The 19312-nt window shown below is 34.2% G+C and overlaps 1 protein-coding gene across 1 annotated transcript in view; it reads left to right on the plus strand.

The window, feature by feature from the left end:
* LRP1B (LDL receptor related protein 1B) overlaps window positions 1–18998 on the plus strand; it is a 750913-nt gene extending 731915 nt beyond the window's left edge. Inside the window, exons 86-90 of the mRNA XM_074828545.1 lie at window positions 8563–8639; window positions 10791–10881; window positions 13296–13440; window positions 14470–14568; window positions 17116–18998. Of these exons, the coding sequence (XP_074684646.1) occupies window positions 8563–8639; window positions 10791–10881; window positions 13296–13440; window positions 14470–14568; window positions 17116–17256 (553 nt within the window). The 3' untranslated portion in view covers window positions 17257–18998. The remainder of the gene's footprint in view (window positions 1–8562; window positions 8640–10790; window positions 10882–13295; window positions 13441–14469; window positions 14569–17115) is intronic.
* Window positions 18999–19312: the final 314 nt, after the last annotated feature.

A 19312-nucleotide genomic window follows, 5' to 3' on the forward strand; every position in this document is an offset into this window, starting at 1 on the left:
AAGACAATAGAGAATAAGATTTATCTGTTCTAAAGGGCAATCCTAAAGCCATAATTATACAGAGGAACTATAAGCCTATAAGAACATATTCTCCTTTTACCAACCTGCACTGCTAGGGTACATTTTTATTTTATCTTCCGATCTTAAGGGGTTTTTTTTAAATTTGACTGCAGTAAATATTAGATGCACATGGGAAACAGAAGTTCTGCTTTTCACCTAACCAGTTTAGGAATGAACTAAGGTCTCACTGTGGCTGTATATAAGCCACTAGAAAAGGAAGGTTTTGTGAAGTTGGTCTCCAGTATCAATGAATGTTTTGTCAGGTTCTGAAAGATACAGAATATACTGTGATTTCTCTTTGGATATAAGGTCCTACACAACCTAGTTTATTAATTCTTAGTATTATTTTTAGGAATATAAAGAACATTCTTCCCCCGCACCTTATTGTCCTTCTTGCTCAATAACAAAGGTTGCAAGAGAATTTACTATCAGAATGGTAAAAGTTGAGGTACTGACCTTTTCTGAAAATCTTCACTGAGACACCTTTTAAAGAAGTATTATCTTACATATAGTTACTATCTTTTTAATATTCACATACTAAGTTTTTTAAGGATCTCTTCAGTACTACTCACTAATGGATTGGGGTGTGTGTGATGTGTATAACACAGGAAACATATGAGATACGTCTGAATTGCTCCAGTACCTTCACAAATCCATTGAAAACAGAATGAACAGGAGATCAGATTCAGATGGGAAATAATCAAGAAATGCTTTTTCTATTTATTTCACAAACTGTCAGTTCCATCTGTTCTATCAGTCTGTTGTTTTAATAATTGCCTTTATTTGCCTCTCTCTTTCCTTCTCACTAATTACCTAACTGCATATACATTCATGCAAGAGAGACAAGGTTTAGGGAGAGATTATATGTTGTTATTGTACCAGTGAAGACAGTTGGAAAAAATGAAAACATTCAACTACACAAAATCATTATTGTTTGTTACATAGGCAGTGCTATATCAATTTTGTTACTACAGAATATTTCTCTCTCACCTTTGTTTCTTTTATTCCTTCACTGTCACTATAAGTTTCTATAATTCCATCTTTCTATTTGTATTACTATTATTATTTGCATCTGCATGTAGATGTGGTCTATTATTATTATTATTAGCATCTGCAAACAAATGTGATCAAATCATAACCCCCTTACACTAGGCAATGTAGAAATATAATGAAGGATAATTCCTGTTATGAGTTTACTATCAAAACTGGTAGAAGATATAAATCGTATTGATCCTTAACTAAAGCCAGCTAAACTTAAAGAGGGGTTTTTAAATACTCTAATGAGCTTTTGAGTAATGCTGCATGATGATGGCTGAGGACTTTAAGGTAGAACAAGTGAGATTATAGTCTAATTAAGAGGATAATAATTTATTCCTTCTTATGTTACTTTCTTCATAGAGGTGTGTGCAATTCTGTGTATCTATGGTTCAGAGTCTCTGTTTCCTAGGTGTCATCAGAAACAGAGAGAGAAATCCAGAGGACAGTGTACAGCATTAAATTAGTTGCCTGTGGCTAGATGTGTTGATTCTTCAGAGGGCCTTAGGTTGTGTATGTTGTATTTCTACATTTGAACAAACATCAGTTCTTCTATAATGAAGAATTAAGTCATCCTGGATAGTTTAATTGCTTGCAATAAGCAGATGCATGACTTTGAGAGCATATTAGATAGAGAAATCAGTGGTCTTTCAGATTAATTAAAAGGCACATACCATAAGGAGCTTGAAAAAAGCATAAGTTTGCTAACAGAGGAAACAGAAAAGTGAAAGGTGAAGAAAGAATAAATTACTTCATTTCTAAACTGAGAATTTTGGTGGAGTAATAGGGTAAAGACAATAGCGAACAAATGGGGAGATAACAAGTTGTGGAATTGCTTAAGAGTGATAAGAAGCAGCTTGAACTTGGAAGTGGAGACATGGGTAAATTAGAAAAAATGATTCCTGCAGAAGTGAAATAAGCGAGGGATGTTCTTGCCAGCTTTATTTCCAATAGGTTGGAGACAGACACTCTGTGTGTTTGGGGGAGGGTACACGCGTGTGTGTGCACGTGTGCGTGTGTTTATGTTATGGAAATCAGAAAAAAAAAGAGTGCATTCCTCTTGATGGAGGAGCTTCCCTGCAGCTCAGATTCCTGTGATGCTATACCTTCCTCCTGACATTCCTTTCATGGTGAAAATTCTTCACGTATGAACAGTTTTTATGTAAGAACATGTATGACATGCACAAATGCTGTAAGTTCATGCAAGTTCATAAGTAAATGTAAAACTCATAACTATGGCAAACCTCTCTTCAAAAAAGGTTAAGGTACATCCATAGTCTGGTTGTGAACAGGAAAGAGACTGTACCTGCAATCTCCTGACTGGCACTTTCTGAAGGTTGAGTAGGAAAAGCCACTGCAGTGTCGAACAATTGCAGCATTGAGAGGACTGCCTAAGAGCAGAAGGCAGTTGTAACTACGACAGGCAGTATAACTTGAAGAACAGCAAATTCTATCAAGTATCTTGCAATAAATATTTTCGATATGATCTCCTGGGGTATATTTAATGCACTCCTCAATTACAATTACAACAGGAATTTCACAGTATTATGCTAGTTCTTTGAGAGCTTTCTTTTTCAACTAAAAATACCTTTGTTAGAAGTGTCTTGAATTTGAACGTAATCATCAGGTTATAACTTTATATTATAGAAGATCTTTCATTCAGTTTGTATCACAAACTAGTATTAGCTCAAGAATTAAATGCAAACAGATGTTTGAAGAGTGGTTGTCAAAGGAAGAAATGAGAAGCCCTTGGAATAGAGGAGTATGTATATTTTTCATTGAACATTTCCTAGCTAGGTTGTAATGCAGATATCCTTTGTCCGTGAGTTTAAAATTGTTCGGATAAAACTTACATAGTAGCTGCTGATGTACATCACTGCTTACTTCATCTCTGTGAGAAGGAGAGAAAAATGTGGTTTGTTATATACCTATTGATCCAGTCATTTCTCATTCTTTTTTTTTTTACCATTTCAATCTCTTCCTTTCGCTTTGTTGCTCAGTGTAATTTCAGCTACAGTAGTAGTCATCTAGACATGCTTATTTTTAATATATTTATGTTAATATTGATACTTGTATAGCATATGTACTGTACACATATTGCTAATAGCACGGTGTTTAATGACCCTCAATTACTTCTTTCTCTTACCTTGGGGTGATAGAGGCTGAGTTGCAAGGCTTGTTCCTTTGCAGTGATCACCATGCAGCAACTGTGAATGATGATTTGTATATAGTAATGTCATGCACAAATTAAAATTGATGTTTAAAGTCACATTTTTCAGGTATGTTGTTGCTAAATTTAGGATTCCTTGGGTTCCCCAAAAGTAGTTTTCTGTTGGTTTGCCTGCTTTTGGATTATGCACTTTTCCTATTCTTAATTTATTGGATCGCAAGGTAATCTGTATTTCGTTTTCAAGTAACGTTGTAAAGTTTCTATCCCTTAGCTTCTTCATCAAATTCCTTCACTTTGTTTTCCTTATAAAGATACCAAGTGATGCTCATTAGACAAAAATACTATAGTGTGGTCTGTTGATGTATAAAATAATTATGGAAAAGTTATTATTTGAAAATAAATAAACCCTACAATATAGTAGAAGGTATTGATCAAAGTTGGGGTGGGTGTTTTGGTCTTCCATTGTTATGAAAGTTCTTTGTATCTTTGAGAGTTTATCTGTGGATATAACTTTATAATATTAGGGCCCTGTATGAAGAAAGCATACTTCCAAAAATATTGCTAAATTTATTAAAAATTTATTATAAATATATAGTGATTTGGTTTACTGCAAGGATTTTGGCATCCTATGTCTTGTTACAGACTTTGGGGGGAAAAGGGGGTTATTTTGATTTCTGTCTTTCAATGCAATTTAATCTAGATAGTAAATAACTGTAATCCAGATGTTCTTTTCTCTCGTGTTACAAATAGTTTTAATATTAATGGTAAGACATGTTCCAGTGAAACATTAATATAAGTGCTCTTCAAACAGTGGCGCTGGATACCTTCATTAGGATGTTTTACTATACATTACTATCTATAGTGTGACTAAAAAGAAAAGCAAAGTTAGGAGATTATTTTGTGCAATGAAGAAATATCATTTATAGGTAAGAAACATTTTCAATTCCCCTTCCACCTCTATTTTGTAATGAATGTTTCACAGATACTGTTATACTTCTAGACTAATCTTTCAATGCTGCTTTCTGTCATTTTTTTCTGATACACACTGGTATATTGAGTCGGAAAGCAGTTATCTACAAAAGCACTTTTAACTGCATATTATGCCTGCTATATTATATTTTTATGACAATGCCTGTGGCACAAGGAAAAAGGGAAAAAAAGAGAAACAAAAATGAAAAAAATTGCACACTGCTGCCAAATTAGCCTATTTGCTAGTTTTTTTCTATTTGTACAGACATTTCATAGTCAAATGGTTCCTTTTGGTCAAGTGCCCGTATAATTGAGTTTAAAGTGTTTCAGTGCACTGACCTGTAAGGGTTATACAAGAATAGAGAGAGACATTTTCTCTCATGAATAGATTCTATAACAACAGCGTGTTCAATATCTGAACTGTAAATATCTTAATTCTAAATATTCCTCATTGCAAGTGGGCCACCTTTATAATATCAGTTTAAAGTTTTAAAACCTCTCTCTTCTGTAATACTCTTTCCTTGAAATAAATAATTCCTGTTGCGTAGGCATTCTGTATCTCAGAACATGTTTCCCAAGCAGTCATCTCTTTCCAAATGTAGAACTAAATTGTAACAGAGAGCTGTAGCATAGTTTTATTAATGACCTTGCCATCAGACCGTGTGTACAACCTTTATTTATTACATTTGCTTTCAGTTTTTATATTGGCATTCTCTATGAAGGGGTTGCTATTTGATCTGTTCACCAAGTCTGTTGGGAACTGGAGATTTGCACCTTAAGATGTTCACTGTAGCGCCTTGCACCACTCAGCTGACTCCAACCTGTCCTTCACTGTCAAGCTCCCCATCTATTTCCACCTGTATTTGTTTATGTGTAGCTCAGATTAGGCATTATTAGTGCTCTTTCTTCCCAGTTCTTGATAATGTGAATGTCTTCAATGAAACCAGTGTCTTTATGTAGTTTTGCTTCATTAATGCTTTTTTGTTTGCCTGTACTGCAAATGGCCTATCTCTGACCATACAACTATTGGCAATGCTACAGAACAAAAGTTCTGGTACCACATGATTTGAAAAGGTACAAAATACTGTACACCAGATTGAGCCAGAAGTCAGTTCCCTTGCTAAATACTGTGTTGTCTGAGTTAAAATAATATCAGAAAATGTTACTATTAAGAACAGTTTCTGTCTATGGTATCTGAACACAATTGAAACTGGTTAAGACCTGCTCATTTCCCATATTCCTACCTGAACAGTTGTCTGTGTCCCAACCCCATCATTATTCATGTACTTACTCATGGCTAATTTTCTGTGTCAAATTCCCTTGCAGACAACATACGTTTCCCCTGGGCTTTATTTCTCTTTCTATTCCGTCTGCCCAAGACAAGTCTTTATTAGCTTGCTGGGCCATAAAAGGGCAATCATTTTACCTCTAAGTATAGAAGGAAATGACTGCCATTCTGTCAGCTTCAGTCCCATTGAAGTTTACTGGAGACAGCAAACATGGGGAAAAAAAAATGAAAATGAAGTGTCAATAGCTATCGAGTTTTTATGAGAATTTTATCAAATGCTTCAGAAGTGTTTCAATATTGGTGACTTTAACAATTAAAATGCGAACATAGGTAAAGAACTGCTAATATTCTTACATTAATTTGTTCCTCTATTTACTACATATATAGCTGTAGGATTTCTTTCTTCACCACTTATTGCGGTGTCATATATGCTGTATGATTTTGAAGAGCATAACTGTATGTTTTACACAACTTTCTCTTAAGCTTGTACTTACATGTTTCATAGTGATTGTTTTGCTCGTCTCACTATCTTATATTCTTTAAACTGTTTTAAGACAGATTTATAGTAATGATTCTTTTATCCAGAGCAAGTGTTTGAAACCTTCAATATAAGGATTTAGGTACAAAGTTAAGATATATCTAGCTCTCAAAGAAATCCTTCCCTTTCAATAGCGTAATATTACATGAAAATTTCCTCTTATAAAAAGCTTTAATCACATGAGCTGAATCCCCAACAACAATGATGCAAAACTTCCAGTAAGAAATATAAAGACTTGATTTCGTGGTTGTCACATGTCAACAGTTTGGATCCTGGTAGAATTTTCTAAGTATAAAGATTTATGGTGTTTCTCTATAAGAATGGAGATAGTTATTTTGCAGCCATATGTTGAATAGTGACCTATGGAAAAAACGAGTTCCTTGAATAGTACCTTAGCAAAGTAGGCTGTCAGTGTAGTCATTTCCATTTGATGTAATTGCCAAAAAGGGAGCTGTAAAAAATTGATCAGATGCATAATTTAAAAGATTAAAATCATGTGTTCCATGTGAGTTGCAATGTGCTTAGGTGGTGGTAAGCAAGTGGAAATGTCTGTTGCTTTCAGTTTTAAAATACATCATCATGAACTATAATTTATGTAATTAATTAGTAATTGGGGGGGTTCCTTTGCAGTGAGGAAATTTAAGTGTGTATTTGCCTTATCTAAATAAACAACTTATTTCAATAAACATGAAGAACTTTCTAACTTATAATGTTTTATCTATTGTGTGAAAATTTTTGAATCGACTATCAATTGATAAGCATGTTTCTAAAGACCATCTGTGCCTTACCTCTGTAGAGTTTGAGTTAAGCACCTTCATAACATATCCTACCAAAAATGAGTTTAGTTCCCCCAAAAAAGTTTAAACTTAAATCTCTCTACTGGGTTTCATATTCTCTAAATGTTGGATTGTGCTGGAATAGGCTTAGGAGCAAAGAGAGAAACTAGCTGTTCTTCTGCAGTGATCTGCAAAGAAAAAAGAGTCAAAAGCATCACCAGCAGAGCTGGCTAGGGCTCTCCTGTAAGAATTCCACAATTTTTGTCTGGAAGATTTTGTACCTTTCCAAACCTTTTTGTATTATAGGACCGTGTCAGTTGTTTAGCTTGTCCACTTCTGAACTCTGAAATTTGTTAAATCCTTAGAATGGCATCAGGTAACAGTAGCTCTTAGAACTGCATGCAAGGTAATGCTCTATTGCATTTACCTAAAGATAACCCACATTGAAATTCATAAATAATTTAAAAATATGTAGAAAAAAATATGATTCATTGCATGATATGCAACGGACGCAGATGAAAAATGACTCCTTCCTGCCATTTCCACAAGGAGAGTTTGAGGTTCTGTAGTAAACTTAATCATATTTACAGCAGGATGAATAAGCAATTGAATTTCATTCAGGTATTTGTTTCCATTTTTGATGGATTTGCTGAGTCTGCATACATGGACTCCTTGTGTTTGCTTGTATGCGTGGAGAGCATTTTGAATCCCAATTGAAGAAAATTTGCATATTGATATTCACACGAGGAAATTATAGAAGAATAAGTGTATACTTATCCAGGCACCTGGCTCATGAAGCATATATTCTGAACATAAACAGTATTCAAGGCCTTCTGAAGCCAGCAGATGCTCCTGTCCCTTCAGGACAGCTCTTAATGCTTTAACTCTCACACATGCTCTCACACACACACACATATATATTTCTGCATATTTCTAATATCTATTTATATAGTTCAAAATTTTAAAAGATAAAGCCATTAAATTGTAGAATTTTCAAGAAAACATTTAAATCTGAAAGCAAAGGGGAACTTCAGTTTATTTGTAAATATTAGTCAAAGATAGGTCTTAATTGTTCAACTCAATTATTACAACAAGATCTGTAAGAAGTATTCTGTAGTAAACTTTGCATTATCCAGGGCAATGGGGGACAGCAGAACAGTGGAAGGAGCCAATTGTTATGGATACTGCGGGTTACTGGATGTGTGGAGTAGTTTATGTCCAGTCAGATATGCTTTGTGCAATACAGACGTGTCTGTTAGAACTTCTAGATCAAAGCTGACCCTAAAACAATATGCTGCAAATAAAGTGCCTTAGGAAATAAGCCTTGCGGGACGAAGTTGTCTACACATGGATCCAGCTCAAGTGTTCCTTCACTATTGCATTGTAGGTGGTGGCTGGTTTAATAGGACGTTAATATACTGTTGATTATGTCTGTTGTTCTATTAATCAAGAATTTTAGAAAAGGATTTTGGAATGATGATTGCAGTGATAGTAACAGGAATCGAAGATACAAAGCTGTAGTTTTAGACTAAAAAAGTACTCAGAATGTTGTAAGTGTCGTGGCAGAGTACTTCTGACTCCTTCCATGAAGCTTATTTGTTTATTTTGTGGACTCACTGTTGTCATTCGTGTAGCTCATGAGAAGATGCTGGTGGTCTCTTTAATAGGTTAGTGTGTTAATAGCTGACATCCATTAACTTGACCATCTTTAATTGGATCCTTTTAGATGTTCAGCCAACTGGTCAGGCACCCAGTGTGAGAGGCCAGCTCCCAAAAGCAGCAAATCTGACAACATCAGTACAAGTAAGTACTTCAAATAACTGCTATCACTTATCAAATTTGCCTAAGTTTTAGAATTTTAACCTGATGGTATTTTACAATGCGAGTTTGTGTCATGAGATTTGCTAGTTACCTGTAAGTTTTCTTAAAACAAACAAAAAAAAACCCACACAAATGTAGATCTCCTAACTTTTTGATTGATATTCAGGGTTTCATGAGGTGGTTTGCATGCAAGCCGTATGCTGTACACTCGCTGCTTCAAGTGCTAGCCTGCACTTTTCTTAAAGAAAGTGTATCAAATAGCAAGTGCTTGGTGATATCACTGCTGTGCAGAGAACTAGTATGACACCTCTGCCATTTAAGTCCTACTGAAAGCATCAAAAATAGAGTTGTAAGTAGTTCATAACTTTTGTATTGGCTGTCTGCAGAGGTTTGAGTTTTACCTACTGTGAAAATCATGCTGAAAGTAAGAATAGCTCCTGTCGTATTTTTTTAAACATGTCTGTAAGCATAAAAGGATGGTATTGCTACACTATTGGCAGTTTAAACTGGACAAGGTTCCCTGCGGTGCAGTGAGTATGCTGATGGTACCCTGCTGTACGTCTCTCGGTCACTTTTAACCCAACTGGAGCAGTAAAACGAATCACCCACTATTCAGGTCAGCTTGATGCTTAGATGAAATCTTCCTAGCAATCCAGACAAGTGAAATAACACTTAAAAGCTGGAAATGAGCTAAAACGCAGCCAGAACCTAGGTCAGTATTTCATGTTGAGGGAATGCCTGCTACTATTTGGGAAATGGGTGTTCGTCTTGTGCCTGCTCCTAGACCCCAGGCAGCACCATGGTCACCAGATGGCAATTCATGCCTGGTGGGCTGTTTTTCAGGTTTTTTTCTTGAATGGTTACCTGCCAGGACAAAATGAACCATTTTTGGGTTGGGGTTTTTTTTCCTCCTAAGTAGACCTTCATCCAGTTATTTATCAAATGTTATCTTAAAATAGCATTGTTGTAATGTCTTTACATGCTGAATCTTCATAAGCTGAAGTGAACTCAGGATGGTTCAAGCTTTTATTCAGTAGTACTTCATTTCGGGCCTCTGACAACCTGACTTGGCTTTCAGTAAACCTTCAGGCAGAATTCAAGGCATCTTTTTCAATTCTTGATTTAGACTGTGTTTAATATAGAGCAGAAACTGCCAATAGCTTATTTTTTTAATAAAACAATAAATGTAACCAATGAAACAACCAGCAATGTTTTTGTTTTCCACCAGTTAAGAATTTTGATATTAAAGGAAATGTATGTCATTCCACATTGGCTTTATACTGGAGTACTGTAGTTTATAAGGGCCGTTTTTTTATAACATAAAATTAGATGTTGCATGTATTTCTTTATTGGAAGCTACCTACATTAAAGCTGAGAAAATCTTAGAAGGGTACAATTGCTGGCTTCATTTTTGCAGGTAGTCTCATTTCAGTGAAGTTATCTACCAAAATAATGTTAAGCCCATTTTCTTCTTCTCTGTTCCCTCCTCTCCTTTAACATTGCTGTCTGATCTGTGCACTGTTTTTCTGCTACATTAAGCATTATTGTAGTTTCCTTGATTGCCTATATCAACATAACAAAATTATTGGCTCTCGAGTACAATGCAGTAAAATGTAGGAATGCACCAACCATCTAGAAATGAATATTGCTTACTACTTTTCATTTTCCCACAAATAAAAGTAATAAATACATACAAATGCTAATAATGGAATTCCTCAATCAGAGCCGTGCTTACTGAATATTTTAAATTAATAGTTGTGTAACTTAAACTGAAGATGATGGTGGCAGTTAAGTCAGTGGCCATGCCACTCCAACCTGAATTGTTCAGCAATTCCACACACCTTCATACAGTATCGCTGCAAATGAGGGCAGGGAATTGGTCCAAAGTGTATTGGTATCCAGAAAGAGTAAGGTCCTGATTTGTTGATAAAAGTACTCGTGTTTACACCATTATATGTAATAATTTTTATTGATTGACATTAAAATCTCAAATTAGTGAAGCTCATCACATGAAATTGCATTTGTTGGTGAGGGAAATTATTCTTTTAAAAATGATGTACCTATTTTACAGCTGTGAAGAAATTATTAGATGCAGCTGTGAGCATTCAATGATATTTCCTTTTCCTGTTTTAGGAAGCATTGCAATCATTGTTCCTCTCGTTTTACTGGTGACTTTGATCACTACTCTAGTAATTGGACTATTTCTTTGCAAAAGAAAACGAAGGTAAGTAATTTTTTATTGAAGTATAAAGGTTTATATGAAGTAAAAGGTAAATCTTTAAAGTATGTGTGTCTTTTTAATATAAAAAATTCCCTTCCTATATGTTGAGCAGATATTAAAAAAACCACGGCAAACAACCCAAAACTTGTTTCTGAAGGCAGTGACTTAGTTACAGTTTGGTTCTTGCTGGAACAATCATGTCTATTATTTATACTTATATTCCACATACACTAGATAAGAAAATGTAGTTCTTTTCTTATCCAGTTGCTCAATCTTGTCAAGGCTGTATAAATGTTAATCATTTTATCCAGAGACTTAGTGAACTTTGTAAATAGAATTAATGTATTTCATTGGAACCATGTAATTAATATTGTTCATGTCTATTAATACTTTCAGATGGAGCCTGTGCAGAACTTCCAGTTTCTAGTTACAGTTCACTTCAATTTATTTACTTTGATTAGTTATTTTAAATCTTATGTAAGTTATAGTGAAGATGTAAACACTGTCCAGAGTATAGGGTCCCAAGCCTTGTCATCATTCCTGTATTTCTTTAGTATCTTCAATAGGAAGCCAAATTCCATCACTGAACAGTGAATCTTTTGTTCTCTTGAATTTATCTGCCTTAGAGCCGATAATGAATTTAGGAAGTGTAGTAGACATTTTGCCTTTGGCCATTTCTTCAAAGGCCATGTTGGGTGGCAGAAGTGTTTCTACTGTATGAAGACACTTGAGAGAGCTGCTGACTTCCTCATGTTCAGAGAAATGAGAAAGTGATGTTAGCGACAATGCAGATTTAACAAGGAAAGATTCCTAGTAATAAGGACATGGCCAGCTAGGGAAGACCTGGAGTGGGAATCAGACAGCAAACCATTTACCTCAGGCCTGTAGTTGGCCTGCTGGTTGGTGTTGAGCAGCTGTCTTCCTTTCTCCTGGGGCTTGTTACCCGCCTCTGAAACCAGGATAATGTCGTCTTTTGTAAAGTCCTTTAGAAATATGGGATGAATCTACTGTTTCTGCAAATGTGACCATTTATGAGACTATTCCAGTTCTCCAAACTAAAAGAATTTTTCACGTTACTATCATCTAGGATCATACATAGCATCTCCTCTGTAAACTCTGGTGCTAACTAGTAAGCATTAATTTTTAAATCCTTTTTGGAAACCCAACAAGGTAAATACATTCCCTAACCATACTGTTAGTAACACTGACCCTGCCAGGCTCCATGGATGTCATTGCGTGCTGCTGTGCCTAAAAACCAAGTTTAGTGATAGCCAAATCCTGAAAAGTAGTTGCTGGTCTGTAAATTATTTAAGTTATTGAGAATAACTTGTTAAATAATAGATATTCAGTAAAGAAATAGAACTAACCTCAATAAAGAACTTTTTTTTTTCCTAAAATTATATTTGAAAATGTATTTTAGGGTTTCTTTAATCTCTTCAAAGAAGACTGACAAGTATTAAAATAGATATAGATGTTCAACACCTGTACGCTACAGATAAGTGTTTATTTTAGCAAATATTTTTTCTATGCAATTTCTGAAAAATACAGATCCATTAGTATGATGGATTTCAGACACTGACTGCATCTTTCTCAACCAAACAAGAGGACTTGACTATTATCATCCTGACTGTGACCTCCCCGTTATTCCCTTGTAATTCTAGAGAACATATTGTGTTGGGAAAAATTACCCTCTTGAGTTTATTTCAATTGCTCAGACTGATTTCACCTCCTTAGCTAAAAGAAATTAATTCAGCAACTAAAACAATTCAACTAAATGACTTATCATTACTGATATCTAATTCAAGGTTAAAAATAAGATTCTATCTTTTATTACAGTTTGAAAACATTCAGGTTGAACTTCAGCTTTCCAATAACCACTGGCAGGGAATACAAACTGGAACTATGAGAAGTTCATACATTTTTAATGCATCATAATGAAACCATTTGCTTGTCCTCAGATTACAACTGACTTTGGGCAAGTGATTTCAAATGGAAGTGAAATGAATGAGCAATGGAACATGACTCATGTTTGCTCCATCTTTGTTACTGCAGGGAATCTGCGGTGAATTTGCAAGACTTCCCTTGGGAAGTGAGGGAAATCTGGAAATAACAGGAGGAAGTCAGGGTTATAGACAATGAGTGGGCACTTTGTATGAATTCATATTGCTACAGCCAAACTGAGAAAAACAATAAAAAGCTAATTCCAGTTTATGTGAGATCTACACATAGACTCAGATTGCTACTTTGAAAAATAGAGGGATTTTCTGATTGTCTCTGCAGGAAACACTTTTTCATTCTGTTGGTCTTAATGATTAAAGAGAAATAAAATTAAATTTGTACCATTTTAGGATGAAGCATCCAAGAAATTACTTGAAAAGTCACTAGCTTCTTTTTGTGTGTGTGTTTATACATTATAGGACAAAAACTATCAGACGACAACCCATGATAAATGGAGGAATCAATGTAGAAATTGGCAATCCATCATATAACATGTATGAGGTGGGCCATGATCACAGTGAAGGTGGTCTTTTAGCCTCAGACTTTACTGTAAATGCAGAAAAGGTAATTTTTTATTTTTCTAGTTGCAAAAACACTACTTATTTTATATCTTACAAAGGTTTTGACTTTAAATGTAACTAGTATAAACATAAAACAATGACTTTTAGATTTAGTTAATGAATATAAAGGGAAGTTAGATTTCATTAGAATAAATGTTCTGTATATATTAACAGCTGTTTTGCAGTCTGATGCTTGCTGATGGACATTTTTCCTAGGGCCTGCATTTTACCAAGTAGAGTTTGAACTAAACTATGAAATGAGTTTTTTGTCATAGACACATCTGCCTTAAGTTGCCAAATCACAGCCTATCTTTTTAATCTAGTCACAAATACTGAATGGAATTATATTGTTGTACAGTCTACCATTTGAAGCATGAAAAAGTGTATGCGTACATATGAGACTAACTTATTTCATATATGAAAACTTCCAAAGGTATAAAGGATTCCAGAGTCCTGGCTGGATAGATAGATTAAATGTTTACACAAAGCTAGTAAGTACTATGATTTTCTTGTAAAAGATGCTGTCACTTTTGCAGCACCACTCTTCAGTGATTGAACTCCCTGAGTGATGTGACATGGGATGAACAGGGTAATGCTGTGATATCTTTCCTAGAGCTCCGTAATCAGACATACACCAAAGGGCAGCCATCATTCTGTGGCATTTCTGACAAAGCAATAACCGGATTACTGTTAGCTCTAGGAAAGTCATCACCGAATCACATAGTGTGCTGAATACAAGAGGTGAGCTGAAAATGGAGTTACTCACTGGAGGAAGAGTAACTGAGCCAATGCTTATTGTGAATTCTGGCTCTAATCCTTAATGGAAAATAATTTTAGAATGCTGAATTTTATTCTTTTATTGAATGCAAGAATTTTTCATGCTGAAGAATACCTGTAAGTAGATTTTTTTTAAAAATTGTAGATCACTCTAAAATAATGGTTTTGATCAGTGCACTGTTTATTTAACAGTGTTGTTAAGTACACGTGGAAAATGGTCTATTAGCACAGAAACTAAAATTTTCTGTTTACACAGGCCAGATACATAGGGGGAGGGCCCACTGCATTCAAGCTTCCCCACACAGCTCCATCAATCTACCTAAACTCTGACTTGAAAGGACCACTATCAACAGGGGTGAGAAATGATGATTCAAATCCATTTCATTCCACCACAGCCCCTTTCTAAAGAAAGTTCATCTGTCATTTTTGAATAGAGGCATTTTCTGTTTGGTTTTAATTTTGTTTTTCTTCTTTTAATGGAAAGAAGAATGACAGAAAATAATACATTTTCTATTTGAAATAAAGGGTTCCTCTCTGCATACAGAATTTCATCTGTACCCATCATTGTAACATGATCTAAAACTGCAAATGTGTCTTTGCAAAGGAATGCAAAACCAGTAAGCAATGTGATGCTTTTCCTTAGCATTATATAGATTTAGCATAGCATTCACAACCATGTATCTTGATATATTTGCAATTGGTATGTAATTACAGGCATTTAGTGAAGTTTATCAAACTGAATGAAAGAAATGAAAGCAAGTCCTTTTATTGTAGGGGAATTTGATACACACTAAAATGAACAATTTCCTTTAATATTTGCAATGCAGATTTTGATTATTCAGCTTTCAATCAATTTTTATCACAAAATAGTTACTTCTAAAACATCAGATTTTGACTACAACTTAGCATGATGTTTACAAACATTGAAATATAAAATATTAAAAAGGGACATCAATACGACATTCATTTTCATGTTCCTCAGTATATATATTCATCTTTTGTGCCATTTGCATTCTTGCATGATTGTAAAATGTTGTATTTGGAAGTTTAATAATTTGTATAGGGCATGATATTTCTGATGGAACACAAAACCATGGATGATGAAAGCTAGAATATATATATGCACGTCTCTAATATTTTTCTGTTATTTAAGTTGCTCAGGTTACTTTCTATACCTCACTGTACTGCATTATGTTATCAGTACCAACTAAAAGAAGTATCATGAGACAGAGCCTACTATTATATATAATTTTTAAAACTCCAAAAGGCACTATATAGATGCCAAGTCTCTCTTCTATTGTGGTTATCATCCTTAATAACGATTGTCAATTAAATAAAAAGTCCTGTCATTTGAAATGAAACTAAATTTCTGTTTTCCTAAATTTCTGATTATAATCGTTACAAAAAATGTGAAGATCTCTAATTCAATGGGGACAGACAGGTATAGCTGAGAGTTTGCTCTCATACATTACTACAGCAGTTGACTGCATATTTATGTTCCATTAATATAGAAGAGTAGCTTCTTCTTTCTTTTTTTTTTATTTTTTTTTCTTTTTTTTTTTTAAATAGATGTGACTCACCTTTTTCTGCCTTCATTCCAGGAAAGTGTCAAACACCAGGCAATCACTTTGTCATTAGTAGATAGAATACGCAGCTTTTAACTAACAAACTGAGTAACTGCCATAGCTAGCCAGCCTAAGGAATATCTGATCCTGGGCTCAGAAATGGTATTGATCAACAGGGGAAGGAAAAACTAAGATTCTAGGCATCTTTCATTCCTTGTTACCCAGGGTGTACGCAGGATAAATGCAAGTCAGGAAAACCTACCCACTTCTGTTTTGGGTAATTTAAAGTTTATCCACTTCTTGCATACACCAAACAAATTAATTTACCTATTTTATAGTTTACTGGTGTATTGAATTTGTGTAAGCAAAGCTGTTACAATAGTTATAAGGAAGAGGAAGATTTTGACCACGAAGTACCCTTTCCAGTTATTATAGGTAAAAAGCTGAACATCTCATTGGATAGCAAAGGTCTTCTAGGAGACAATAAAGGCACAAAGTGTGAAGGAATTAGTGGAGATGTTCACATGGTAAAGGACGAATAGTGCTTTCTCCTTAGCATTACTGATAGGAAAGTAAGTTTTCATCCATGTTATATATCCTTCTGTGCTGTCAGACTCCAGAGATTTCTCATATACAGAAGTGCTTTGCAGAGTTAAAAATGGACTTGTCCTATACTGAAGTACCACTCATTTCAATAGATTTTTTCATTACAGTCCAAACTACCAAAATTGCTGAGAAAACACTTCTCAATCTGTAACTACTATGATATATTAAGAGTTATGCTGGTTTATTATTAAAGTTTAATTTACATTACGAAAGTATTGAATTTTTGGTCAAATCATGTTGTATATTTGGGCCACAGAATTCGAAAACATGGTCAGCTATTGATGGGATGCTGATGTCTTAGAACAGGTAATATATGGAAACTGTTGGTTGCAGTTTTCTACTGTTAAACTTGTCACATGGTCTCACAGTGCACCTTCTCTATAAACTTCTTCATATCTATTCTGAAATCTTCCAGTGTAATAAGGTGGACAAGTCAACTTCAGAGACATTTTTCAAGGTTTTTGTTTTTGTCATTGTTTTTATGGTTTTAATATCATAATATGCTGCATGTCGTGTCATGGATTATTTTAATAGCATGTCTCATCATGACTTTAATTTTTAACTAAATAATTAACTCATTATCAGGTTTGCAGAAGTCCAGGTATCTATTAAATATGCCCAATTATATTTTATGTGTACTTGTTCTTGCTTTAACAAAACCATTTCCATTTCCATAAACATTTATTTTGGTTTAATCCGACTGAACTAATGTTTGCTTAATTTCTCTGCAGCCAACAAATTACGCCAATCCAGTATATGCAAAGTTATACATGGATGGACAAAACTGTCGAAACTCCTTAGCAAGTGTTGATGAAAGAAGAGAACTCCTTCCAAAGAAAATAGATATTGGGATAAGGGAGACTGTGGCATAATCTGCTGTTACCTTTTATACTCTGTATAAATGTATAAAATATAAGGATTACTTTTCTATGTACCAACAGTATTATAATTGTTTTGGCATCAGCATTACCTCTGTTTTTTGTTTGGTTGATTGTTTTCTGGGTTTTTCTTTTGCTGATGACTTTTGACTGACCATTTGTAAGGTATTTTTATGAAAAAGAAACTGCACTACGGTACAATTTACAACAATGCTGCTGAAATAACACACCTTTAAATTTGTTAAAATTGCAAACAACATATTCGTTTGTAGCGTGAAAATGAGCAATCTATTTTCTATGAACTTTTTTGGTTCTACTTAATCGATGAAGATGGTATCTGCACTTTTTCATTATGTAGTCTGGAAGCTGTAGTACAGTGTGTAATTTTGTTTATTTTAAATGGTGAAAGAATGATTGAATGGTCTACTCTCTTCTTTGTGCCCATTAGAATTTCTCTTCAGATCCTGATAAAGCTAGATAACTTTTCACAAACAAACATAACTTGCTTTTAAATTAGCTTTAGGTTGCCAAGAAGTAAACAAGACTATAGAAATGAAACATCTAATGATCTGCATGAACACAATGATTATGTTTCAGAAATTCAGTGACTGTACATGATATACTAAACATATATACCATGTAAACAAGCTTTGTATTTATTAAAACCTTATAGAACATAGTAACGATATATCTTGGAAGCTGAAACCTTACTTGCTGTGGGACAAAGCATATGAACTCCAACAGTCCTGTAGGACAGTAGCCACCCTAGAGCACAAGAGGGCATTGCCTACACATGCATTATATGTTTATTCACTTAATCACATGCATTACTTATGGATTAATAATTCCCCAACTCATACCAAGCAGTAGGGAAAAAAACAAACCCCAAACCTTAAGCACACACAGGTAATCACAGCATTCAGTTTTGACAATCACATAAAAGTCATACCTGTTTAGAGAGATTAAAGAATATAAAACACAGCAGTTTCTTTAAATGAAGGTAAACTGTGATATTGTGGAGGTAAAACATAACCAAATTGCATATTAGTGAAACCTTCCCTAAGTCCAAGTTTCAGTAGTCTGGGTTAAATACCAAAATCCGATTATCAAAAGTGAAAAGCATCAGTATCAGTTTCCAGCACTTGCTCTGACCTGGTCTGCTTTCTGTTGTTGCTCAGAGGAAAAATCTGACTCGCCTTTTTTAATTTTGATGGAAATAAAGAATACAATTTCTTTCAGGTTTGAACTGAATCGAAATATTTTATACATATCTTTAAAGGCACAAAAGACTTATTCACACATATACTGTGGAGGACTCTTCCTTCCTCTGCTAGACATGACTGACTTTTAGCTATCATAATATATTAACCTAACAGATTAAATATGTTTGTGGTTGCTCTTTATTCCCTTTGTACAAGCATTACAAAAATAACTGCTGTTTTATAAAAGATTTTTGTTGTACTATTGTGCATGCATACTACCTATTTCTAAACTTTGCCATATTGAGGCCTTTATAAAACTCTTGATTTATGTAATACTAGTGCAATTTTGCTTGAACAATGTTATGCATATCATAAACTTTTTCAGGTTCTTGTTTAAGTACATTTTTTTAAATTGAACAGTATTTTTCATTTTGGTTATAATAGTCATTTTGCCTATGTTTCTACAATGAAGTGTTAAATACTTTATAAAAAAATTGTTGACTGATTTATTTAAATGAAAATCTACATACTTAATTCAGTGTGTTGACTAATTTTTAAATTTAACTTATGAAAACTAAAGAGCAAATTGAAGGGAAAAAACATTACTTTGTACAAATGGCTAAATTCCTTTTCTTAATTACAAATTTTGCTTTTTATACAATTTCTATTTGAATGTTTTTGCAGCTCTGCACATGTTTGGATAACTTAGGTGTACAGCTGTATATTATGTCAATAGAATTTTAAAACTTTTTTATTTTCTATAAAAATACTGTATTAAATAGTTTCATACCATACAGCTATGATTCCACAGGTTCTGCCTTTATTCCGCTGACATCATCAGAGATGGA

This window comes from Strix aluco, chromosome 6, assembly GCF_031877795.1.
Source record: "Strix aluco isolate bStrAlu1 chromosome 6, bStrAlu1.hap1, whole genome shotgun sequence".
NCBI classification, from domain to species: domain Eukaryota; kingdom Metazoa; phylum Chordata; class Aves; order Strigiformes; family Strigidae; genus Strix; species Strix aluco.